The sequence below is a fragment of the Labrus bergylta genome, chromosome 10 (genome assembly GCF_963930695.1).
Source record: "Labrus bergylta chromosome 10, fLabBer1.1, whole genome shotgun sequence".
Classification (NCBI taxonomy): domain Eukaryota; kingdom Metazoa; phylum Chordata; class Actinopteri; order Labriformes; family Labridae; genus Labrus; species Labrus bergylta.
Window position 1 is genome coordinate 7666988 of NC_089204.1, and position 26477 is coordinate 7693464.

The window sequence follows — 26477 nt, forward strand, 5'->3', positions numbered from 1 at the left end:
AAAGGCTTGTTTTGAGGAGTTTGCTTCAGTAAAATGCCTCAATAATTACGCAGGACAAATATTAACATTTATAAGTAGTTTGGCTTAATATAAAATCTATGGTTTGCAACAATGCAGCAGAAAAAGGAGAGAGGAAAGTCTTTTTCCTGCCTTTGTAACACTCAATGTGCAATGAAACTTGAAAATATTAAATGCACACACATGCACAATTCAGGGTTACTCAGTTGATCCTCCTGTTGAGATCAGTGTGCTGAAGCTCAATCGATTTAAAAAGCTGTGTTGCAGTGATGTCAGGGCGGAGCGAGGAGCAACGAGTGACTGAGTGATGATGCTGTCTTCCAAAGGGAGATGTGATGATGTGAATCTGAGACCTCTGGAGAATAATGAAGACTGGAGCTCTGAGGAAAATAAACCTGTCGATACAGAGTCCACCGAGTGGCTCCTTTAAACCCAGAGCTGCCTTTCATAACACTCGTCTCTCCTCCTGGCTTTGTACTGGCGTCTGAGACAGATATACTTTGATTGCTGCAATGTTGTATGACCTTTGGTCCCCTTGCTAGGTTGAGTCATCTATCTAGTCTATAAAGATGCACCTTCTTGATTCGCCTCATCAGAACACCATCATATAAAGCATATATGAGCTTCTACAAAGATTTATTTTCATGAGGAAACAGCATTTTGATCACGTCATGAAGATGTTTTGGTGTTACAGGTAGAGCTTTTTGCTTTAGCATGATTACTGAACAGATCCAGGCTGGGATTCTTGTGTGTTTTGGTTCACTAATTCACAAATTTACATTCTTCAAGAATCACTAAAACTCGTCAAAGGATTGTTTCAGTGCAGGTCTTTGCTTTCGGGCCGTGGTCGTCAAAGTATCGTCCCTCGTCTCTTTTGGCCCTCAGGGAGCAGGAGATCTATGGACTGATATTTGATTTGTGATCATGAAGAGATTCATTTTTATCTTGTAATCATGAAGCCGACAATTTTCTGTTCAGCCCTGTTCTATTGGGCCGTTCGCAGGTTGTATATTTGACGATTGCAGCTCTCATTCATGAGTGTTTAATGTGTTAAAATGTTCCTTTCGCCTGTTTTTCGAAGGTTGGAAATGTGTATTTTGAGTCGGCACAGCAGACAGTTATTGGTTTGTGGAGCTGTGATATTTTCAGTCTTAGCAGAATGAGACAGTAGATTTAAACCTCTCATCCTTGGCGTTATGTGAGCCTCCTTTTGAGCCTATAAATAGTGTAATCAAGCCTCTCCATCCTGCCACATAAGACCTCCTCCTTTGTGTCTGATGAGTGCAGAGGAGCAGAGCCTCGATGAGGACAGCTCCCTCCCCCCACCCGACCTGCTCCTCCACACTCCCGCTGTGGGTGGGGCCGTCTCTCTCTCTCTCGATGTGCGCTGATGGTGTTCTGACAGAGCAGAGGGAAGGTCATCAGTCGCCTGCGAGCTACTCCCCCACCCTTCTCCTCCTCTCCTCCGTCATCAGCATCCACCTCTCTCTCATTCCTGTCCGGTTTGTTCTTCCCGTTCTACTCCGTCTCTCGGAGAATGTCTCCCTTTTTGTTTCAAGAAGCCTCACTTTGGATTAGCTCAGCAGTTTTCTGATGCGCTGTGCTGGCGTGCAGCGCTATAGCTGGAGGAGGAGTCATTATCTCATCAGCCTTTCTTCCTGCCAAACGATGATGCTGATCTGCCAGTGAAACCGAGGTTAGTTTTCTGGTCCAGCAGACGAAAACAGGTCCAGCTCGGAGGATAGATGGCTCCACCCTCTAGCAGGCTATTATTGGTTGTTAAACATCAACATTCATCTCGGTTATTTTGTTGTTTTATTAGTCAGGAAATGAAGATCAATGCAGACTGTTTTGAATAAGTTGCTTCACGCTAACGCCCCTTTTAGCATAAAGGATCCGATTGTATGTTGAATAAAATTCTCCATCTGTTGCTTAGAGCCCTGAATCAACGGGACATCTGTCAGAGCAGCACGCCGCATCTTTGCTGCATGTTTGTTAAACGAGAGAACGAGGATATCTAGACTGAGGGATTCGTTGAAAATCGTCTCCTCGTTGTGTTTATGTGTTTACTTTCTGCTTGATTTTAAAAAGGTGAACACTTCTCCTCCCTGGCTCACACGATGTTTAGAAACATTGTGTAACATTTTATAACGATCAGTCCTGCACCTGATCATGACGGCATGTCATGACAACCCAAAGCCAGTACATTTTTGCTGCTGGTGTATCCTGTTATATGTGATGAGTAGGGTTGTGATGATACCAGGTTTTTAAACTTCTATATGATTCTAGTACAAATCAAACTATTTAGATAATGTTTTGATACCACGCCACCCGTCCCAGGCATCTAAACGGTTTAAATTGGACAAAGACATTGTCGACATTTACAGAGACGTTATTTATGTGCAATTCAGACAGTTTGAAAGAGTTTGCCTAAATTTCTGATGTATTTATTCCTTTACTACACACCTGTCCTTTGAGATGGATGGTTTAAAAAAAAAAGTTTTGGTACTTACTAAATGGTATCTACAAAAGTATTAGAAAATGTATCGGATTATACTTACAGTTCAGTTCAGCAGAAAGCGACATCATGAGCTGGTTCTTAATTTGAGTTTTTAATGTAGCCAGGCCTTTTTATTTTATGTTAGAGGAGCACTATGTAACTCTGACACCTAGTGTTTAAAATGGGTACTGCAGTCCAAATTCAAAACATTGTAGAGAGCTCCTCTCTAGAGTGGATGCTCACACAGGTCACCATGTGGTGGACACTGAAGCTTCAGTGTTTATCCAGCTCTGCATCGGTCTGTAAACCTTTCTGTGTTCTAACCTCTCTCCATTTTTCAAAAGCATCTCCAATATTGATCCTAGTTTGAGCACGTTTCTGCTCGTGGAGCTTATTAGAAACATGCAGAGGCTTTTTAGGTCGGGTACAATCACTTCTATCTGAACCACTTCTCTTGCCCGCTTCCATCACTGCAACACCTGTTGGTTTGACCTGATAACTGCTCTCATATCTGACAAACTGAGGGGCGTCCAAAACGGCCGTGTGGGGGTGCCTTAAAACCGTCTACCTTCTCTGGTCCAAACAAATCCAGAGCATTCAGGAGCAGAATCTAAAGTTAGAAGGAGGACATACTGGCTGCTGCATTGTTGTCAGAGAAGCCAGCACTTCAACATAACATGTTTCCTTAATGTCTGATCATATAATAAGGTACCTTTAGCATCTCACACATACTTACTTACTGATTGGACCTTGGATTTTTATGGTGCTAGTGTTGGTTTTTCATTAGTTCCACATGAATGCTGTGAAAAACAAAAAGGTAAATGTTAAAGATTAATTTGTACGATGTTATTTTCAAAGACAGACAAAGAGCCTGTTGGACTTTATCTCTGAGCTCCAGCTGTCAGAAGAGACGCATTCATACAGGTGTGTTTCTGTTTCATCAAGGTGAAGCTGCGTGTTTCTCTCCTGGCTGACATGAAAGCATGTCTTCTCTTTGTTAATAGCTGTGTGTGTTTGTGTTTCTGTGTGTGTTCTCAGCTCGTGAGGCTTTTCATCCTCACGGGTGTTAAACTGAAGCGCCTCAGAGAAAGAGTTGGGCTCATAAGTTCTCTGTTGTGTGATTATGATTGATCTTTCAAAGAGATCTTTTCATATCGCTTTGGCGCCGAGTGTTTTCAGAAATGTGCTGAATGCTCCCCGTTGAAGAGCTACGTCCTTCTTGTCTTTGTGAAGTTAGAGTTTTTATAATCCTCCTCCTGACTTCTCTCTCTGTGCTCATGCAAACACAGGATTTGTTTGAGGCCTGTCGGTCGACTTTTATGTAAAGCAGACTCTGTTTGCTGAAAGAATCTCTTAGAGTCACCTGTGTTCGCTCCGTGTTTCTTTCATGTTAAGTTCTCTTTAAAACGTGTCTCTTCTTGCCCGCTGAATAATTTCACAGTCAGCACATTTTCCTGCTCTGCATGCTGGCAGCAGCTGAACGTATGCCCTCTGGTCATTTTGTTTTTGGGAAACTAAAAATGTGCACACAGAACTACTACACAACCTGTTTAATGTTAATGAATTATAAGCAGAGCTGCTTTCTTTGCTGTTAATAATTGCCCTCAATTTAGTCCTTCTGATTTACATTCTTCAGGAGCAAACACCAGGTCACATGCTTCAAGATTTGCATGAAGGATTATTTTTTAAAGCAAAAGTGCTTCCAATGAAGAGCTCAAAGGAAGAATGTGCGACATGTGACACATAAATATATCAGACATCAAGTCTATCCTGTGTAAATGTGTCTCTGAGTCATGACTGTCTACAATGAGTGAGAAGCTCGAGTCCTGCTGGCTGTGTTGTTGTCAGAGCCGTGTTTACATGGACGGGACGGCCGGCTCCTCCCCTTGTGTGTAAAAGCTGTTTTAGTCAAAGACTAGAGAGAAGAAGAAGAACATACTCACTGATTATTTGGATGTTAGGAAGAGTTTTTAGATCACGCTCATTCTGTGTAAATTTACATGCAATGTGAAGCTATGAGCTAACTAAAGAGTGCTAACATTAGTATGCTAACACAACAATTCAGGACACAGGTGATTGCATCTCGAGCCGGGGTAATTTTGTTTACTGCTTCCGTTTAACTCCTTCATACAATCAGCAGTTTGTTTTGGTTTCATGCTGGTGCTCAAAGGCGACACCTACTGGATCGAAAAGCTGCACATCCTGTAATGTAATCGTAATTTGAGTTTCTGACCACATCGTGCAGCCGTTATTCATTTCCACAAATCTGTTTAGTAGAAAGAGGAAATAATCAAGGAGTAGTTGGCGGCTTTTCTTTCCATCTTGAAGCATTTTCAGAATTCTTGAATGGATTTGAATAAGCGGCTTTAAATCAGAAGCTTTTTACTGGGGGAAAAGAAAAAAGAGTTGAGATTTTTTTTTTACCTGAAAGCAGCAGAGATGGAAAGATCTTCTCAGCATCGTCACATCGTCGTTTTTGTTTACCTGATACAGTTCACACTCGATCTCTGCAGCTCTCCCATGGTCCTGAACCTCCGGCTGGTCGTCTGCATGCTTCACTGTCGTCCTGATCACAGATCATTAATTGACTTCAGTGTCCGTGTTCACGTGCCTGTCTCGTGTCCATCATGAAGAATATTCTCCTCATAAATAATCCTCCGCTGACGGAGCACAGCTGTGATGACATGATGTGACATGAATAACTCAACAGGAGGAGGTTAATGACTGGCTTCAAGCTAAAGACTCAGTCAGATCTGTCGTCTGTGCTCGTGTGTTTCTGCTCGTGCAATAAGAAGTTTGAGTTTGAAGCTGATAAATTCAGTTTCCCCAACGTCAGAGCTGCGAGATGCACTTAAAAAACTCTTGTGGTGAACTCTTGTGGCCAGAATATGACAGCAAACTCCTTGAAACATTCACCACACGTTACAAAACCTGTGGACTAAACGAGTGTGAGACTCAGTGTCACACTCGTTTAGTCTGCAGTGACTGCGTTATTTTGTTTCATGATCGTGGGAAGACAAAGTCGTAATTAAAACTCTATTAATTGACCTGACACAGGTTAATTAATTCAGAAATATTCTGTATTTGCAGCACTCCGATGTTAATGCTCATGTTTTGACGTAGTGATGAAAAACCTTAAACAGGTTATGAAGCTTCTTTAATTCCAGCTCTGGACTTGATCAGCACCGACCATCATCATAACAACAAAGTGTTTCTAGCTTTTGTTTTCAGTCGGTGTTGGTCCTTGAATGATGTCAATATGTTTCTTTAACAGACAACAGCTGAAAGCATGCAGCACAGCAGGGCGTGGCTGACTGATGGTGTAGTTTATTTGGCTCCTGGCGGATGGCTCTCAGCTGGTGTTTGTTACAGAGAGCTCCCTTCATCCTCCACCCTCCTCCTTCACCCTCGTCCTCCACCCTCATTCTTCGCCCCCGTCCTCCGCCCCTAATCCTTCACCCACCCTCGTCCTCCACCCTTATCTTTCACCCTTGTCCTTTCTCATCCTTCACCCTCATCCTCCACCCTCGTCCACTCTGCTGCCAACATACAGAGCACTTTCCTCACATTATGTGGACCCTGGTCTTGAGCGCAGGGCTGCTTTTTTTCCTCTGACATTTACTCGATGTGGTCGACATTGACGTGGCTCTCTGAGTCATGGGTTATGTTCAGACTGTTTGGGGATAATAACAGACGTTCCCTGCAGTCACCGAAGGGCTGACATTACTTCAGAACACCGTGTGATCGACACAGGGTTGTGTCTGAGTCTCAAACAGCTGCTCAGCTATATCACTGAGGCTTTTGTAATGTCATCCTCTCCCTGACTGCAGCCGGCGAGGCCTCTGTTTGGATAGAATGCTGGCACCCGAAGGCTCCCTCACTGCAGCATCTGTGTGCCCTCTGTTAGACTGAGAGCTGCAGCCTTTCTCTCAAACCAGAGCTTATTATACCCAATCCCAACAGTCTGTCCTCCAGAATAATGTGTCCCTAGACCGTGCATAAAGCAGATATTCTACACATGTCTTTAATTTTTATGTCCCAATTTGTGCAGCCCTCAGAGCGTGGTCTAGTTAAAGCATGTTTTATTGAAGCCAGTTTCTGTCTTACATTTTAAACTGCATTTCACTCTGAATTTGTCTCATTTAGCAGAACGAAAAACTGCTGATCACTCACAATAATGGAATTTGAATCGCTAACCTCCCCGCTGTGATATAACACAAGTTTAATTTTCTTTCTATGGCTGGTTTTATCAGTGGATCTCATTAGAGGAGCAGAGAAACATTGTGTATGTCAGCTTCAAAACCAGAGCTCTGCACGGTCACACTCTGATGTCTTTAAACCGATAATAGGAAGTAGCTCCTGTCATGTCATCTCAGGAACAATTCCTTCAGATGGTTAATACTGTGTGAAAACTGTTTGAAGTTGCTTTCATTGAGTTTGAAGAGATGTGTTTGAGTATTTCAGTGTAAAACAAGCACAGCTGCATGTGGAGGACGGTTATGAAAATGTCCTCTAATGTTGCAGCTGTTGTTGTTCAAATATTTTCACAGTATCCAGTGGAATATCTGTTGTAACAGCCGGTTTGCTTTTCTTTTTTTTCTTCTTTTTTTTTTTAATTTGTTCAGGTTTCCCAGAGCTACGTAGAACATGTCCACTATGGTGTATCCACGGGAAGAGAAGCTGGAGAAGCTCTCTCAGGAGGAGATCATCTCCAACACCAAGCTGGTGATCCAGGGTCTGGAGGCTCTGAAGAACGAGCACAACTCCATCCTCCACAGCCTCCTGGAGACCATCAAGTGCCTGAAGAAGGATGAAGAGGCCAACCTGGTGCACGAGAAGTCCAACCTGCTCCGCAAGTCGGTGGAGATGATCGAGCTGGGCCTGGGGGAAGCTCAGGTAAGACGGGTTCTAACAACTTTTTTTTCCTGCTGGGTCAGATTCAGGCAAAGTGAATGACCAGATGTAGGCTGGAAAAGTCCTATGTTTACGTTTTTTATGACAATTAGTCGTACTTTAAACGATTACAGACAGAATGAGAAAAATAAACATCCATATGCAGGACTTTCAAAATCAACACATGTAGATTCCTGATGGAGTTGATGCGATACTAACACCTTTACTGCCTCAAATGTAGTGTCAGGTATCCACAAACTAGTTAATGCACCGAGCTAATACAGTAAATTATCAGGGCCGTTATATGACAATAAGAACAACGACGGTGTGGCTCCAGCAGACAGGGTTTGTTAGATTAGGAAATCTGTTTTTTACACCAAATTAAATTTTTACTCAACAAACTAGAGTCAGCGGGGAATTCAGTATGGACTGCGGGCCTGTGTCCACCTGGTGTTTTTTGTTGCGTTCTTGGATGAAGCGCTGACAATTAAAGCGCTGCACGTGTGTTTTGTCTCTATGGCAACAGTCTCCTGACCAACTGACCTAACCCTGTGTAACCGACGCTGCTGCGCTTTGCTTTTTACTGCATGTTTTTATTTTTCAGATTTTTCTTTTTCACTTTGCTATCAGCATCAAACGGAGGATGTTTTTCTTCTTCCTTTGCCTGGATGATGAGATTAATAATAATGACGGCCTCGCTTTCACGGCTACGATCGGACATGTAGAAAGAAGACACGGAGAGAGACACAAATAAGAGGAATATTGTACATTTTTAAAAGAGGGCCGGGGACGTAAACACTGCCTTTCTGAAAAGTTGACAGATTTTCAACTAGAAGCGCTTGAAGCAGTTGCACGAAAGGGGCGGAGCGTTCAGAAAAAGAACACTGCCCGCTGTGCCTTTCTCAGGGTGGCCGCCCGCTGCTCCAAACGCTCTCTCCTGATTGGGAACAATTGAAAAAAGAAGCAGGCATTCAGAAAAACACCAGGTGTGCAGAGACGGCCCTAATACTATAGTTTTGGCATCAGAATCCGTTAAGAAGAAAATAAATATAAAATAACACACACACATGCTGAGTGTGTTTCTGCTTCCTCTTTCTAAACTGAGTGTGTGCTGTGACCATGATTCACTCACATCAGCCTCAGATCGTGCTCTCTTAACTTGCTGCTGCTTCGTCCTCCGTTAAATGAGACTTATCTTTGGCGCTGTCTCCTCTCCAGGTGATGATGGCCCTGTCCAACCACCTGAACGCCGTGGAGTCGGAGAAGCAGAAGCTGCGTGCTCAGGTGAGGAGGCTCTGCCAGGAGAACCAGTGGCTGCGGGACGAGCTGGCCAACACCCAGCAGAAGCTGCAGAAGAGCGAGCAGAGCGTGGCCCAGCTGGAGGAGGAGAAGAAGCACCTGGAGTTCATGAACCAGCTCAAGAAGTACGATGAGGACGTCTCACCCACTGTAAGTACAGACTCTGATTCAAGTCAAAGTCCCTCTCTAATAAGTAAGCAGGGCCATTATTTCTGGGTCGGTTATTCATGTTAAATACATTTTATTGCATCAGTTTGTTTGTCATATTAATAACACGTAAAATCCTGAACCTATTTCTGTGTAAATCTGCCTTAAAAGGAGACGTCTTCTTCTTAGAGACATTAAGTGTGATTGATTTCCAATACTGGAGAGAGAAAACTGTTATTTCTAATTCCGGGAACGAGTCTCTCTGCTCTGGTCTTCATTGATCTGTTGGTGGGAATGAATCGCTGATAAATACTTTCCTTATTTTAAGACACAAAAGACCATGTAAAAGCCTGAATCCATTAACTGCTCGAGAAGTAGCCTGAATGGTCGTTATTCCTCTTCTGGAAGCTCTCAACATGCTGCCGCCTGACCCTTAACATGAGCTGAAATCTCATGTAGCCCTCCTCGTGCAAAAAGTCGTACTTCATGGAGGTTTTCTGTAGGGGTCGACCGATGTTTGCTTCTCAGGGCCAAAACGAGACGTGATACAGAAGATTCCTGAACTGTGATCTGTGATGTTGCTGCCTGTAGAAGGTCGGGCTGATTTGAATGTTTGTGTTGTCGTCTCAGCAGGAGGAGAAGGACCGAGAGACACCGAAGGACTCGCTGGACGACCTCTTCCCCAACGACGAGGAGGAGCACGGCCAAGGAAGTAAGAACGACAGAACCAAGCAACTCAGAACAACATTAGTTAAATGAGCTATATCACTGGGTACCTGATGTTCCATTTTAAACATGATTGAATTATTGTGTAATCTGTTTACTCCCTGAAGCCTCAGTATTCTGTTCATGTTGATGTAGTTAGAGATATAATCAGCTCAGCGCATTTAGCATCCCAGCTGACCTTTGACCCGCCTGTGTGACCTCCACAGTGCAGCACCAACACAACAGCGCTGCCGTGGCTGCAGCCCAGCAGGGAGGCTACGAGATCCCCGCCCGCCTGAGAACCCTGCACAACCTGGTGATCCAGTACGCCTCCCAGGGCCGTTACGAGGTGGCCGTCCCGCTCTGCAAGCAGGCTCTGGAGGACCTGGAGAAGACCTCTGGACACGACCACCCCGACGTGGCCACCATGCTCAACATCCTGGCTTTGGTCTACAGGTCAGCAGGGTCTCCATGTGGTGGCTTTAGCAGCTTTTCACCAACACACTCCTGCTATGGCTGATTTTGTCAGGTTGCCTTCCTTTCTGAAACATTCAGTCTCATCATTTTCTCCTGTCTCACCCGTGCAGGGATCAGAACAAGTACAAAGAGGCCGCCCATCTGCTCAACGACGCTCTGTCCATCCGGGAGAAAACACTCGGCAAGGACCATCCCGCTGTAAGGCTCCACTGTCGTCACGGCAACGTGTTCGTCATGTGAACACGTCCAATGTTCAGACATTAGTTTTAATTCATCCGATTAGTCACCTGGTGTTGGTCCAAGAAGGATCAGTCAACAGGGAGGCAATAACTGCACAGTTGTCTGTATTTACCGGCTGACTCTGTCAGTGTGTGTGGATTCATCTCCACTATTACAGTATTGATCGTGTTCACCACAGGGCTGCAGGCTTTAAAGTAATCAATCAGAACTACTCAGTGTTTGCTCATACATCGAGAAAATCATAAAATCCTTCCAATCACAAAAGACTACAGATGGGCACACCTTGAAATAAACCAGATTCATCACCTTTAAGGACGGAATTGTGAGAATCGATTGACACTGTGGCACCTTGTAAAGCTCGAAGGAAGCTATTAAAGCTCAGTGTTAGACCCTGCAGCTCACAGCTCGCCTCATATTGTTTCACCTGTCAGGTCACTTCCATCCTCTGAGATCTAGAGGCTCTGAGCTTCTTGAAAAGGTTTCTTGATTCCTTGGGCATAACTTAGAGACAAAGGCACATAAGTCCCTGATATTGTGACGCTTCACTGCCAGTAAAAGAGCCGAGCACAGGACAGGAAGTTGCTTTGTTTACGTTGTCTCTGTTTATGTTCTTTCCAGGTTGCTGCAACGCTGAACAACCTGGCCGTTCTGTATGGCAAGAGAGGGAAGTACAAGGAGGCCGAGCCGCTCTGCAAGAGAGCTCTGGAGATCAGAGAAAAGGTAGGCCACGTCTCTGGATCGCATCGGTCCACAGCTCTGCTATCCAGGCCTCATCTCAAGGCTAAACCAGCTCCTAGAAATTAGCTAATTAACAGGGATAATACTTTCCACATGTCAGCTGCAGACTGTAACAGCAGCAACTAAAAATAGGAAAAAGAGCAAATCGTTTTCCTAAATTATCCGTGAAGATTCCTCTGAGGGGCTTTCCCAAATCAGGGGGGAGTTTCAGGGTTTAATTGAGAGCACAGCTGAAAGTGGATGGAGGAGGCATGACAAAGCTTCAGAGCGCTGCAGGATGCAGTGAGTCTCTGTTTTCATGAAGCTCTATTCTGTTCCCTGTTTATCGATCGACCTTTTATTAGATCTCCTGAGCGTCTGCAACAGTAGAGAGAGATGCAGCGAGGGAGTCAAATGCTCTGAGACATAATCTGAAATATGAATCCAAATATTCCCCTCTTGTCTTCCGTTAGGTGCTGGGGAAGGACCATCCAGATGTGGCCAAACAGCTGAACAACCTGGCTCTGCTGTGTCAGAACCAGGGCAAGTACGAGGAGGTGGAGTACTACTACTGCCGGGCGCTGGAGATCTATGAGTGCAGGCTGGGCCCTGATGATCCCAACGTGGCCAAAACCAAGAACAACCTGGTGAGAGACGAGTTCACACATCCACATCTGCTTCCTTTAAGTTACACTTTCACTGTAATTAGCTAGGTCCCGCCGCCCTGGGAAGCAACCCTCATTTGTGCACCTGACTCAAGCCGGTTCCTTTCCTGCAGCTTTTGTTCATGTTTTCTTATTTTCCTTCCCTCTGTTATTGAACCATGATGGAGACGCTGCGTGGAGACAGTAGAAGAAGCTCAGTGCCGCTACACAAGTCCCAGCTGACAGGAGGAACACACAGGCTGCTGCTGCTCCTCGGGGGCCGCTCTGTGTGTCAACAGGACCCGTTTGATCCAACACTAAACCGCTTTGTCTGTCGTCTTTCTTCCTCAGGCATCCTGCTTCCTCAAACAGGGAAAATACAAGGAGGCTGAGATCCTGTACAAAGAGATTCTGACTCGTGCTCATGAGAAGGAGTTTGGATCTGTGGATGGTAAGGCCTCGCAGCAGCTGAACAGTTTAAAAAGGGTTGAAGATTAGCTTTAAGTCAAAGTAGAAACACTAATAATAAATTCTAGAGGAGAGGTGGTGGGTACCATGAAAATCCAGATTGTCATTTTCTGATCTTTCGCCTGTTGTTTGTCTCACGCCAGCGAGCACGCTCAGTGACGGACAGATGGTTTAAGTAAAACAATCACTCGACTCAAATAATCCAAACAAACAAGCAATAAAACAAGTTTATTTGTCATGAAGATGAACTCTTGCTATTTTTTCTTGGCTCAGTTTTTCATTTGGCGTTTCTTCTCCGAGGATTAGATCGACCGCTTTCAGAGGAATAAAAGGACGCTCCATGCTATTGTCATATTTCAGAGCGGATTATTTTTCTTCTGTCACTGAACTTGAAAGTAGAGAGATTGTATTTTATTTTATTTATTAGCCTCTCTTAGGGAGTTAAAGGGGAGCAGCAAGGAGTCTGAAATATCTGTTTTGAGTTACAGATAAAAAAAATTTATTCAGATGCATCCTTATTAACCCTCGAGCATGATTAACGTTGCCACAAGTGTCTGTAACCATGACAACAAAAACGATTTAACTTTGCATGTTTGGTTTTTCTGTGTGGATATCAACGCATTTATTCACTGTAAAATCCGGTGTATAAGACGCAGCCCATACCAGCGTGAAATGCTGACACATGCATCGCCATTACCGAGAGTGAAGCCGCCATCGTCACACACTGCACGCCACCTGACGCCATCAGAAATTCATCCCCATTCATAGTGTGTTGAAAGTGATTGGAAACAGTCTTTTCTCTCTCTTTATGGCATCATTATTAATTTAAAGCAATCGGTGCTAAACTGTGGCGTGCTGGTTTTATTGAAAGTCCCGTCTAAATTTTAACAAGTGACCAGCGGAGGTCAGCAGCACGACTCACGGTCTGAAGGTACTTCAGAACTTTCACGTTAGACTGAGAGCTCAGCTAACATACTGCAGCTAGCAGGCGTGCAAACTCGCGTCTTGTATACGTCTTGTATACCGGCGCACTGATATTCAGGATTTTAGGATATTTCTTGTTTTCTGTTAGGAAAAGTCTGATTTTAAAATAGAGTTTAAAACAAAGAGAAGTGAATGCATGTTTACTTGCAGTGAAGCAAAGGGAGGAATAAACATCTTTCTGTGTAAATCTGTATCTCACATGTTTTATTAATGAAAAGTGTTGAAACATTTAAAAAGCAGATGGTCGTCCTGCTGAAACACAGATATTATCACCAGAGTAATAATCAGAGTATTCCACTGAGTGGCTGATAATACGGTCCTGGTCAGTGATGAGCTCAGCCTGCGCCGTGAATGGTTAATAATGAAGTCAGTAAATTATCTCCAGGTCGATGTGGTAACCTGTTTTCCAGCCTTGTTGTTCTGTGTGTCGACCTCCTCTCCTGTGTTTGTCTGCAGCTGAAAACAAACCCATCTGGATGCACGCGGAGGAGAGAGAGGAGAGCAAGGTGAGGCCGAGCTAATACTGAAAAAAATAAATGAAATGTGTCAAAATCATGCCGTGACATAAAGAAACAAAGTCTGTTTATGAAATATTATTAGAGCGTTGTCCTTCACACTCGCTATGAGCCCCAGGAGGCATATTCTAGTTTTATGTAAACAAAGACAAATGCAGCCGATCCGGTTCTAACCATCACTCCCTCTTCACTCTCTTTTTTTCCTCTTCTCTATGATTTACTTCCAGGGCAAGCACAGAGACAACACCCCGTACGGAGAGTACGGAGGCTGGTACAAGGCCTGCAAAGTCAACAGGTGAGGCGGAGTGAGGCGGAGCGAGGCGGAGCGAGGCGAGCATCAATGAAAACGCTCCGAGTAGAGGCCAGAGTTGTTTAGTTAAAGGAGCAATATGTAACATCTGACACCTAGTGTTTCAAACGGGTTACTGCAGTCCAAAATCACAAACATTACAGAGAGCTGAGGTGAAACACTTGTTTGTTCGTCTGAGTTTGCAGCTACAGGCGACAGCACGCTGTTAGGTTAGCAGTTAGCTGTAACCACCAGCTGATACCTGCGTGATGAACACAGACACGGTGAGATGATATGGAGAAAAGTCAAAGCAGTGTTTGAGCCAAAGTCACCACACACACTGAAATATCAACACTTCTGCAAGAAGAAAATATATATAAGTAGAATGAACTTCCTTCCTGTATAAATGTCCCAAAGCGTGCAGTGTTGGGTTGGCGTTAAAGGGGGCGGGGTGATCTGAATGGATTACAGATCAGCTGTGATCGGACACATTTTTATACATCCTTATTTGCATTTGTCTTGCAGTATAGTCTGTATGTGTTAACGCCTGTTTCTGTGCCCAGCCCAACAGTGAACACCACCCTGAGGAACCTGGGGGCGCTGTACCGCCGACAGGGCAAGCTGGAGGCGGCTGAGACCCTGGAAGAGTGCGCCGTCAGGTCCCGCAAGCAGGTCAGCAGCTTTTCCTGAACTTCAGATTTCAGTTTGTGCATGCAGATGACTTCTTACTTCCTGTTTTTTTGTTATTCTTAAAATTAAGACAGTAACTCTCATGATATTTTTTTCCCTTTCTCTACATTGCTTTGGATCCAGAGCAACACAGTAAGTGGTTTGTCTCTAACTGATCGCCCTCATAGAGCCTCCCTCCTTTAACACCACCTCCATCTCACACTCATGTTAGACGTCCGCTTGTCTCTGTGACGCCTCATCAAAGAGACAGAAGACTTCCCTTTAATTCCTCCATTTAACTTTGCACCCCCGCTCATACCAACAACATTAAGTCCCCTCCTCTCTAGTTCTGTTGTTGATCTCTCTGCGTGTGTGTTTGTGTGTGTGCACCTGTGTGTTGTTCCCCCTCAGGGCATCGACCCCATCCACGGGACGCGTGTGGTGGAGATCCTGAAGGACACGGATGGGGACAGGCGGAGGAGCAGGGACAGCCTGTCCAGCGTTAAGTACGAGAGCGGCTCTGAAACTGGCGAGGAAGTGAGTATGGGCGTGGAGTGGAACGGGGTGAGTACAGATCCACTACAGTCAAGTCCAAACTGACAGTGACCTCACAGGGAGAACAAGGCAGTGTTATTAAAGCCACAGAGCGGGTGGACCGGTACAGAGAATCACACAAAAAAAAAGACTTAATTTTCTGCTTTGAGGTGACGAGTGATAAAGAGGAAAAGGGGTTTATTATCGGTTGTCAGCACGGCTCCTGTGTGGAGAAAATAAAGAAACTAACACAGAGGTAAACTATGTAGCGTTAGTTTGAAGCAAAGCATTCTTTGGCCAATTAAAAAAATAATTGAAAACTGCCATGAAACCACCGTGCTGAGCTGAAGATCAGAGTTGTGTTCAGGAAGTGGTTTGGCACTCTAAACTGAAATCAAACATCACATCTCTATGGATTTCACAAACGTTGCACATGTGTGTTTTCTCATATTCCACCAAGTCTGTTCTAGCCAGTACCTCATCTGAAACCAGTTCTTTGGGTTTCAACCTGCCAAAGAGAACAGAAAAAAAAACGGTTCCACAGTAGCACCATGTCCTTACTGGTCTACGAGAACAAAAAGCTTGATGCATGCAGTCGTTATTTTTCTGCAGAGTACTTTGCAAAACCGATCGTAAAGTTTAGGAAAGATGACGTTTAATAAAAGATAAATAAAACAACACATTGACGAGACACAGACGTTCTCCATGTTGCTCTGTCAGCTGATCAAAGTGTCTTCTTTCAGACATAAACAGCTGATTAGAAATTAGAAATATGCAAACATAGAGCCAACACTCTTTGAAGGGGTTAAACTAAATGTTGCTCCAAACCCCCGACCACAAAGGTACACAGCTTAGCTTCTGTGTCGTTCCTCCGACCGGCTTCACTAAATGACCTCCGTTTCATTAAGAGCTTCATTAAACACCACTTTAAATCATCCTGATTATTCCTTAAAGTAGCAGGAAGTTCACTACTCGGCCTGCTTCAGCTAAACGTTTGGAGTTAGTGAGAGCGCCCTCTCTCTTCACTGAGTTCAACTGCACAACAGAATCCTAGAAAAGAAAAGAAGCAGTCTTTCCTTGATAAGATGTCAGTGTTGCACACGCTCATAAACTGCATATGCACCACATGAATCTGGAACCAAAGTTCGGTTTTGCAAGTGCAAACTCTCTGTACTCGTCCATCTCTCTGCTGGAGACGTTCTTTGTTCTTCTCATGAGGTTCACATGAAAATCTCCTTTTTGTACAAAGTGTAAAGCTGATTGAGTGTCCTGGCATGCAGACGTGTTATTGTTGTTGTTTTGACGCCGGCTGAGTCTCTGTGGTGATCCGTGTTTTAATGTGTTTGTTGTTCATTGCTTGACAATGAATTCCTCGCGTCTTGTTTTTTTTTTTTAACAAGCCGTTGTTTTGCTGGGAACAGAAAGGCTCAGGCTCCCTCTGTGGCACCCTGGAAACATGTTAAATATTTATCAGCCTCTCTGAGACTCGCAGAGATACCAGCCCGGTGTAATTCTCTTTCAGGATGTGTCATGTTTTCACCATTAAACACAAAAGACGTGTTTCCTAATTTCTCCACCGTGCAGTTAAACTGTACGATTGATGTGTAACGGCTCATCCTGCTGTTTTACTGCCTCATTATAGCGTCCTCTCTGGCTGTTTCCACAGTCGATACTGTCGCTTCTCTGCAGTCCTGCACTGTGTCTCTATTTAAAATGTCGGCGCTCTCCTCATTATTACAGAGGTCGGTGTGTTCAGTTAAACAGACACAGCTAGAAGCCCTCTGGTGTAGCTTCACCAGAGGGCAGCAGGGTGCCAGCAGAGAAGCCTCGTCTGAGCCTGAGCCTTTCCCCCCTCCATCCTCGCTCCCGTGCAGCCACGCCCTCCACCGCACCCACCCAGTCCACACATGCATGTAACCCTGCCAGCCTTAACGTGCACACTAATGGACCACGTGTGTCACTACATGTTTGAGAAATGTCTGTTAACCTGACGTCTGCTGCTCTCTCTGAGTAACATGAAGTAGAACGACGGGCGGGGTGTTTGTTTGTTGGCTGCTGTGTGAATGTGAATGCTCTTCGTACACACATGTTCATAACACAGCTTCTTCAAACTGCTTCATTTTACACTCCAGCAAATGTTCGGCACGCGTATTCACCAGAGTGTGCACCTGCTTGTTTTTGAAACATTTGATGGCATGAGGACGACCTCGGAAGCGTTTTGCATTCACATGAGGAAATACAAATCTGCTTCTGAGTGACGAGGTGCAGCGTCTCTCGGCTGAACAACTTCAGTGTTTCAGGTCGTCACAGTCTCAAAGTTTTCTATCAGCTGCTCGTCTCATATTTGGATAGACTGAAATCATTCTGACTTCAAATCAAAGGACAGCCGAGTGAAAATAATCAACTTTGTTTTGATGTGTAAATCCGTCTCTCTGCTCTCAATCTGCTGCTTGTCGTACGTCGGCCATGTTGGCTGCTTCACTTTCATCCACCACGTTGGCTCTGAGTTCTCACTGTTGCTCACAGTTATCCCATTCACAAGACGCCTCTTCTCCACCAGTTTCCCTCGACGTCTCTGTTTCACTGTGATGGATCTTTCACTCAGTTTCAGGAAGTCTGTCACGTTTGATGCACACGGACGTAGACTTAAAAAAAAAAACATCTTTTCTACGAGTAATCGGTCATAGAGTGAGGTCGAAAGTCGTCATTAAAAGAGACATGCTGTTACTAAAAATAAAGATCATTATAAACCCTCTTCAACTGATTAAATCCAAAGTGATGAGTCTCTTTTGAAAATGTCAGGAGTGGAAAGAAATTATATTTGTGTGAAAGTGTCAAAGGTCAAAGTTCTGATACGTGTGAAGGTGAGCTCTGCAGAGTCATCACGTCGTTTTTGCATGCTTGTAAGATACTCATCGAATGTGTGTGTCAGTGATCCTGTGGTTTGGTTCAGGTTGGACAGTAGGTGTGTGTGTGTTTAAACAGCATGCTTCGACCCAATGTGTGTGTCTGTGTGTGTGTCGTGCTTTGTGCTCGGTGTGCTGCCTCTTAGTTTGCACGGTTTCCTCCTTCGTTGCTTTCTGCTTCCTTGTGTGTCACTAACCTGTTGTCAACTAATCGTTGATTACTTTGCCATGACAACCAATCAGCCTGTCAATCAAATTTCCCTCTCTCGCTCAGTGGATTGTACTCTCTCTCTCTCTCTCTCTGTTTCTTCAGCTCTCAGTTCAGACAGTCAGTGGGGGGGGGGGGGGTTGGTTTAAAGTGACGTAGATAACATGCAGGGTGAGAAGAGGCGAGGGTACAGAAGATGTTTTACTTATTATCAGGATGTTTTATTAAACCGATCTCAGCTTTATAAGAACAACAATTTCTTTTAGTGCACTTTTCAAAACTCAAGTGACAGCGTCCTCCACGGAAACAGAGGACATTTAAAGAGCTTTGACCGACAAAGAAAAGGCAGGAAGTCAGGAAGATAACAGAACAAACATTTCAACAGTCGAGAGCGTTTAGAAAACTCCACAGAGAGGAAACGCAAACGCAGAAGTTAAACGAGAGTAAATGCAAATAAAGGAAAAAATAAACGTGATAAAATACATGAAATAAATTAAAGCTCATATGTATAGATGTGTTGCAGGAGTTTTGAATTAATTAAAATGTAGATGCTGATGTAGAAAGTTTTTTTTTATTCGATACGGCAGCTTTCAAAACAGAACCATCTCTTCTTATTTTCATAATGGACAGAATCAAAGGTTAACTCCTGCACGCAGTCTAACCTGCTGACAAACATTTATTGGCAATGCTTCGGTACTAGACCTTCATCAGGCAAACAGTTCGTAAAAATAGGCAGGACATCTTAAATTCCTGTAACCAATCATTAAGACGTCAGCCCTGAATCATCAGATTAATAAACATCAGCTTCCTGGTTGAGAGGACAAACCAAAAATTCTAATAAGAAAATGGTGAAAGCCTGAGAGGCGACTCTGAACGACCTCTTACTTCATCATCCTCGGTTCAACGGACACTTAAGATCCCAAAGAAGTTTATTTGTTTACGTCTCATGAAACAACATCTGTTTCATAAGACAGATGTGCCGTAGAGAATCCATCAAATCCTGAATGTAAACTCCTGCACACATTCTACAGATTCATCGGCTACACTAACATGTTTAGGAGTTCAGATGGTGTGCAGGAGATTACCTGCAACGTTTGGTGGTTTTAATATTGTTAATATTGTTGCTGTTAAAGTTAAAAACTCTGGTCTCGTTCATGTCAACACCTCATCATCACACTTTGTCGGTGTCAGGACGCAGCTTTCAGAGATGCTGATGTTTGCAGATGTCTCTGGTCTGCAGTGCACAGTCATCGCTGGGCTGCAGCGTGCCAGCTTCAGAGTTTCTGGTACCCAAAGAGGAAACAGCTGAGTCACAGTGACGATCTCCTCTGCACCACTGACCTGCTCGTCTCCGTGCAGAAACTCAGAAACACTGCAGCTGCACTTTCACAAAGTTTCTGATCCACGCAGCTCGACTTAAATTCATCCGTTTAGAACCTTTATGTAAACGTGCAAAACTTAAAGTGCTTCAGGTACGAATGATTAAATCAAAACAGGAAACGGACAACAAAGACTTTCAAACTTCAAAGATGGAGCTCCAAGACTCGAGGAAGTTCTTTATGTCACACGCTCATACAGACGGGCAGAGACGTGCAATAAAAACAACAACAGCATAAAAGCTCATCAAGCAATAAAGAAAGATCTTCAAATGTTTAGATCCAGATTCTTTATCGTCCTACAGAAGACAAGAAACACAAGGACAACATCACCGTAAAATCAGAATCGCGATAAAACAACAATAACAACCCCGACTCCTCCTTTTAAAATAACTTAATATAATATTAAACATGTTTGATATTTCTGAGAACACACACTTTGCTCCAATCAGGCAACGCCCCCAATCGTTGGTGTGTAACCAGCCTGAGCTGTAAATATGTGTCTTCAGTTTGAAGTTCTTTAAGAACCAGATTCTCTCCGAGGAGAATAAAAGAGATGAAGGTTTTTAATATACAGGTGTGTAGTGCAGGTATGTAGTTTAGGTTAAGGTATAGGTGTGTAGTGCAGGTGTGTAGTTTAGGTTAAGGTATAGGTGTGTAGTGCAGGTATGTAGTTTAGGTTAAGGTATAGGTGTGTAGTGCAGGTATGTAGTTTAGGTTAAGGTATAGGTGTGTAGTGCAGGTGTGTAGTTTAGGTTAAGGTATAGGTGTGTAGTGCAGGTTAAGGTGTAGGTGTGTAGTGCAGGTGTGTAGTTGAGGTGTGTAGTGCAGGTGTATAGTGCAGGTGTTTAGTGCAGGTGTGTAGTTGAGGTGTGTAGTGCAGGTAAATGTGCAGGTGTGAAGTGTAGGTTCATGAACAGGTGTGTAGTGTAGGTTAAGGTGTAGGTGTGTAGTGCAGGCAGTCCCTCCCTGAGCTCTGAATCTCACCATGTTTGCCGTTTGTTTTTCTCTTTGTCTCTTTGTCTCTTTCTCTTCATCAGGCCTAAAGCCATCAAGATTATTCCTCCATCCTTCTCTCCTTCCCTCAACACAATAGCAAAAGGATGTGTGTCTCTGTCCCAACCAAACCAACAGCCCCTCTGCTGCTCCATGGTGCCCCCCCTCCTCCTCTCTCTCTCCGGCAGAGACTCAGAGAGCGCCCCCTGCTGGCTGTCTCCTCTGTCCCCTGTTCGTCTGACAGCTGCTGGGACGTTTGGTCTTCTCTCCTCCGCTCTGATTCTGTCCTCTCATTAACCCCTCGTGTCATACAGAAAACTCTCACCTAACATAATAAATAAAAATCATCATGTGTGAAATATTCCCGCTCTGAGGAAGTCACAGCTGCACACCTTTCCTCTTTCAAACACCCACTGGTCACTTTTAGGAGGTGCACTGTAGATTTATGTGGATTGATAGAAGAGCAGGAAGGAGGTGAAACAGAAGGCTCTGAGTCATCTTTAACTTCAACACGGTCAGATAAAACAATCATGTTAAAGTAGGGCCGGGCGATACAGCAAAAAGAATCCCATAATATCAACATTTATCACGATATACATATAACGATAATGCTGCTAGTTTGAGGAATGTCCTGATTATAACAGATAGCAGACAAGACATTTAGTGAAATTTTAACATATCCTAAAGATGCTAATCACAGGTTTTTAAAGCTCTGTTGTTCCCTTTGTCTCAAGTGAAGACGATAAAGCCAAGAACAAACTCTAACCAGAGCAGCTTCATGTTAAACATCAGACTCAGAGAGCTGCTGACGCGAGCTGAGTTTGGAGTCTCAGAGTTCAGTTTTTTTAATTAGGACTCCTCCAGGGTTTACCTTAAACCAAGAGGCGAATCATCCGCAGAGACCTCCCCCTCGTTAAAATAAACAGAACCCTTTATTGAAACTGATTAAAGCGTTAAATAAAGGAGTTCAGTGTCTCCTGAAGCTCCTCAGGACGTCAGGAGGGGCTGCAAGCTGAGCGGCAGGTTCTGTTAACTCTCTTTCTGATACATTATGATTCCATGAGTGTTCACCATTCATAAGGTTTTAAACCGCAACGGGATTATTCCCAGAGGTCTCCAGAGGTCGTCTCCTCTCCCTAAACTAGACGAGCTGATAATAAAAACCTGTAAAAACACTCGATGAGAAGCGTCAGAAATCAGCGATTCTTCAAAGCGGTTTGTTGCAGCTCTACTGGGCCGTCTCTTCAAGAGGCCATAAACATCATATAACGACCTCTTTATGTTTGGACAACAACAAACAATATTCTCTCTGAAGGCTCTGACACACCAAGCAGATCATTAGACCGATGCTTAGCGATTGTCGCCCTGGTTTTTGTGGTGTGTCCGGCTCCATCGACACCTATAACATGTTGAATCAGGTTGGTGAGAGGAATCTCTCTGATTGGCTGTTGGGAGGTTTCATTTCTCTCCAGCTCTTGTCACAGGTTCAGGTTCCATTAGTAGGCTACCTATAATATGAGTGGTGAGCGACAGCGGTGTGAAAATGGTCTTCTCGTAACAACAACGGACTACCGCCCCCTGCTGGCATGGAGAGTTATTTCCTCTCATGAGCAGAGCGTACGTGGTGGTTGGCCATCGGCTGTAGTCTTTGTGGTGTGTTCAAGTGCAACTTTTTGGCCAAGACGTGAGGCGACGACACAGGCGGCCTTTGTCCCACTAGTTCTTTGCCCTCTGCTTGGTGTGTCAGGACCTTATTGGCTCCTCAGATCCGCTGTGCTTTTTTAGAAGATTTCCTCTTCATTCAGTCGCAGCACGACGCTTTGCAGAACATCTCGTGCAGAATAAAGCTGATAAACTCTCTACATGATGAAAAGCTTCTCACACTGTAAACATGTTCATCTTAACTTTACATCAGGAGTTTTTTATCGCCTGGCCCGACTTCAGTATCTATATTTATTTAAAAGAATAATTTATTTGCACACTCGCTCTGAAAAACGACCCCGCCGCTCGCTTCCATGACGGCGCCTGTGTTTAGCCTTTAACGCATCGTTTTGTTATCGTTTTTAATGGTACTGCAGAGCTTCATGTGTTTATCATAACATTTCTTTTCTAACTTGTTGGCAGGAGCGAGAAGGGAGTTTTGTTGTTTTTATAGATCAAGATCATTTTTTTGTATCGTTGTGTTTACATTTTTTTTAACATTTCTGATGATTTCCTGGCTGAATATTAAGGCGGTAGCTCGTTAAAAACGCTAACTTCCTGTTGTTAAAGACCAGAAGGGCGACGTCAGCTCACCGCAGCTGGTCGCATCACAAGGAGCTCTTGTCGCCATGGTAACTTCTTTAAATTTGCTCTTCCTGACTCCGTGTCTTTGGGTTGATGGAGGATTCACGCAGACGTTCAGAAGCTTTTTACAAAAAGGGAAATAAGCAACATTCACAGACGCAGCGGAGCGTTCAGCGCAGAGACGCCCTGAGAGGTCGATTCATAATCACACATTTAAATTCAGTCATATTTTATCTGTCGGTGTAGGAGTAAAGCTGGTGTTATTATGACCTGAAGCGTTGATTTCACTGTCGTGCTCGTGTGTTGTTGGTGTAGTTCGGTGGTAACGCCGCCACTCTGGATTCTGTGTTTTTGAACGCAGCGCTTCGTCCTCTCACAGCTGCTCGTTTGCAGGTGAACGTCTCTCGTGGCGAGTGTCTCCTCCGGATCAAACGTGTCATTTCTTGCTGAATGTAAACGACTGTAACATCTCGGAGGTGTAACTGTACGGCTGTGTTTGTAGATTTTGAAAACGTGCATTCACTCTGCGGCTTCTCGGTATGCTACCTGCCTTTCTTCTTCATTCCTCCGACAAGTACTCCTTTACTGCGAATGCAACCCCGAACAAAAGAGCTGAATATGTACATCACATACTTATGAGCGTATTGTTGTGTTAGTGGAATGCTTATTTATTGAACTGTCTCTTCTTCCTGACATATATGGTGTGATTCAGTTCATCCATGGTGAGGTCTATAAGCACTATCTTAGTAAGTAGGACTGCATTATTATATTTACCATTCTGCATTGTGAAGATGATTGCATCAACACTTGTTGCTCTTCTCAAATAAAGTTTTTCATTTGTGACCGTTTTGTCTTTTCTCTGCGTCACGTCAACATGTTTGATCTCCAGAGGAATAGAAACACTGCACAGCCTCTCAATGAGCCACAGCGCCCCCTGCTGGAGATGTCCAGAGGGGTGTCATTTCCTCCACTTCAAATCTGATTGGACAACCTAAAATCCTTAACTATGACTGTTTTCACTTCTACACTCCTGACAAACGACACAATCTTTTAAATCTCTGAAAGGGAAAGTACCAAACACTTGGAGTGACCCTGAAGTAATAGAGTGAGCGGTCAACAGGTCAAGGACACGGACGAGACTAACGGACCAAGGGAGTCAGACCCTCCGTCTTGTGCGCATCCTTAAAAAGATTACAGAGACTGTCCCCACAGAAAGCAAACCTGCGTTGTCGGGGGTCACTGCCAGCAGTTGGTTCTTCACTCCCTTTCCTGAAGAATTCTGTTGATCGTCTCCTAAAAGTGTTTCACATATTTAAGATTTGGTTTGCAGGTTCTAAAAAAATCAACGATATATCGATAGCTTTTGATACCATGGGTTTCTGGTGGATGATGGGATGTTATCAAAGTCTAGATTAGTGTCTAAAAGGCTTTCCCAACCTCAGGGTCACGACCCCATGTTGGGTCACATGGAATTCAAATGGGGTCGCCTGAAATCTTTATTCATTGATCAATAAAAAGTATATGTTATTAAAATATATTTAACAAAGGCTGTGGGAGTCTCCGTCTCTGCAGATGCGTCCTCGCAGCCTTTCTTCTTCAGTCACGATAATAAACACCAAACAGACTAAATGTGTCTAAGATGAATGTTTAATTCCAACACAGCAGAAAAACTACGACATGATGGAAAACAAAGTCATGTGAGCAGACAGCTGTCTGTGTTTAGGACGTCTGGGGGCGCCACAGTTTTGTGACGTCAAAGTGGGGTCAGGAGAGAATAAGGTCATGAAGCAGCGCTCTAACGGAGACCTTCATACATATACATAGAACGTGTTTCTTTACAGTTGTTTAGCTTCAGGCTGGTTCACATTCCCAGTTTGAAAAGTTTTTCTCCCTGTCCATGAGATTAATCATCATGAGCTCCTTCTGAGCAGGAACACGAACACCAAGCAGGATTTTTGGTTATCAAGGTCACTTCAAGGTTAACTCTGAAGGTGGTTCACTTCTTACCGGGGTCGATTACCATGGTAACACATTGTTGTGTTAGCATGCTAATGTTAGCGCTCTTTAGTTAGCTTGTAGCTTCACATTGCATGTAAACTGACACAGAATGAGCGTGATCTAAAAACTCTTACTAACATCCAAATAATCAGTGAGTATGTTCTTCTTCTCTCTAGTCTTTGACTAAAACAGCTTTTATACACAAGGGGAGGAGCCGGCCGTCCATGTAAACACGGCTCTGACAACAACACAGCCAGCAGGACTCGAGCTTCTTACTCATTGTAGACAGTCATGACTCAGAGACACATTTACACAAGATAGACTTGATGTCTGATATATTTATGTGGAACATGTCGCACATTCTTCCTTTAAATAAAGTTTGCTCAGTTTGTTGAATATGATGACCTGCTGATGGCTTACTCACTCATGATTGTGATAGGTTATATGAAGCTAACTCCGCCCCTTTTAATGTGAACGCCCTTGTAGAAACCAAGCGGCAACCTCCGTTGTCGAAGAGTAGCACATCCTGCAGTTCCTCGAGTGTCCACTAGAGGCTGTCTGCAGAAGCACAGGAAGTCACATACACACCCATTCAAAAAAGCCTGTTTTTACAGCAGAGATTAACATGTTTACAGCCTGGTTCAAAAACCAAATAGGTCTGATTAGCTCATGTCTCGATCGACACACACTGTACGGGGGGTGAATGTTTTGATGACTCATCAGTTTTGATTTGATGAAGGATAAGAGTTATTCACAATAAGGTGTGTAGCTGACCTGATTGACAGGTGGGCGTGGTGTAACCGTTTGTCAGGAGGTTTAAAATCCGCCTTAGCTCTCAGTCTGTCGTTAGGATGACTGAAGGTTAGGCTGAGACAGCATTTCCAGCATGGAGACCGCCATCGATGGGACTCCAGCGCCCATGATAGTTGTGTTGATAGTTGTGTTTATGGTTGTGTTGATGGTCGTGTTGATGTTTTTGTGTGTCTGCAGGACGGCAGCGGCGCTCTCCAGCGTGCAGGCTCTCTGGGAAAGCTCAGAGACGTTTTGCGTCGAAGCAGCGAGCTGCTGGTGAAAAAACTTCAGGGTAACGGACCTCCTGAACCGCGCAGCACTAAGTAAGAAAAATAAAACTGTTACTGTAACAACAGCTGATTAGAATCACTTTCACTTTTAGAACGTGTGTTTAGAAATCATTTCTGAACATTATTTTCTCACTGTGTCATCAACAGCATGAAGCGAGCTGCTTCCTTGAATTACCTGAACAAAACCAGTGACGACCAGTTCCAGGTGAGGAAACACAAAATCTTCAAAATGAAACCAGATTCTTCTTTCTGCTCTTTAGATATGTTATGATTCCCCTCCTTCCTGTTTGTGTTTGTTTATGTTTTTGTAGCCACTAACAAAGTAACACTCATTAAAGTATTGTTCAGTGGGCGCCGGGTGGCCTAGCGGTTACGTAACGCTCCCCATGTACAGACGTTGTAGTCTCTGTCGTGGCTGCCGTGGGTTCCTATTCGCCCCCTCGTCCCTTTCCTGCATGTCACACCCCCCCACTCTCTCCTCCCAGCATGTCCTGTCTCTCTTCCGCTGTCATTTCTAATAAGGCCC

At 44.1% G+C, this 26477-nt stretch overlaps 1 protein-coding gene across 5 annotated transcripts in view; it reads left to right on the plus strand.

Moving 5' to 3' along the window:
* Window positions 1-26477, plus strand: part of klc1b (kinesin light chain 1b) — a 30737-nt gene that overhangs the window by 2421 nt on the left and 1839 nt on the right. Inside the window, exons 1-15 of one of the 5 annotated variants that reach the window (XM_065959283.1) lie at window positions 1419-1714; window positions 7144-7414; window positions 8630-8860; window positions 9488-9569; window positions 9790-10018; window positions 10150-10237; window positions 10898-10999; window positions 11470-11643; window positions 11992-12091; window positions 13549-13598; window positions 13835-13902; window positions 14460-14568; window positions 14977-15129; window positions 25860-25984; window positions 26099-26156. In XM_065959283.1, the coding sequence (XP_065815355.1) occupies window positions 7166-7414; window positions 8630-8860; window positions 9488-9569; window positions 9790-10018; window positions 10150-10237; window positions 10898-10999; window positions 11470-11643; window positions 11992-12091; window positions 13549-13598; window positions 13835-13902; window positions 14460-14568; window positions 14977-15129; window positions 25860-25984; window positions 26099-26156 (1818 nt within the window). In that variant the 5' untranslated portion in view covers window positions 1419-1714; window positions 7144-7165. Of the gene's footprint in view, window positions 1-1418; window positions 1715-7143; window positions 7415-8629; window positions 8861-9487; window positions 9570-9789; window positions 10019-10149; window positions 10238-10897; window positions 11000-11469; window positions 11644-11991; window positions 12092-13548; window positions 13599-13834; window positions 13903-14459; window positions 14569-14976; window positions 15130-20629; window positions 23715-25859; window positions 25985-26098; window positions 26157-26477 lie in introns of those variants that run through there. The other 4 variants (XM_065959282.1, XM_065959284.1, XM_065959285.1 and 1 more) reach the window with 4 other exon arrangements.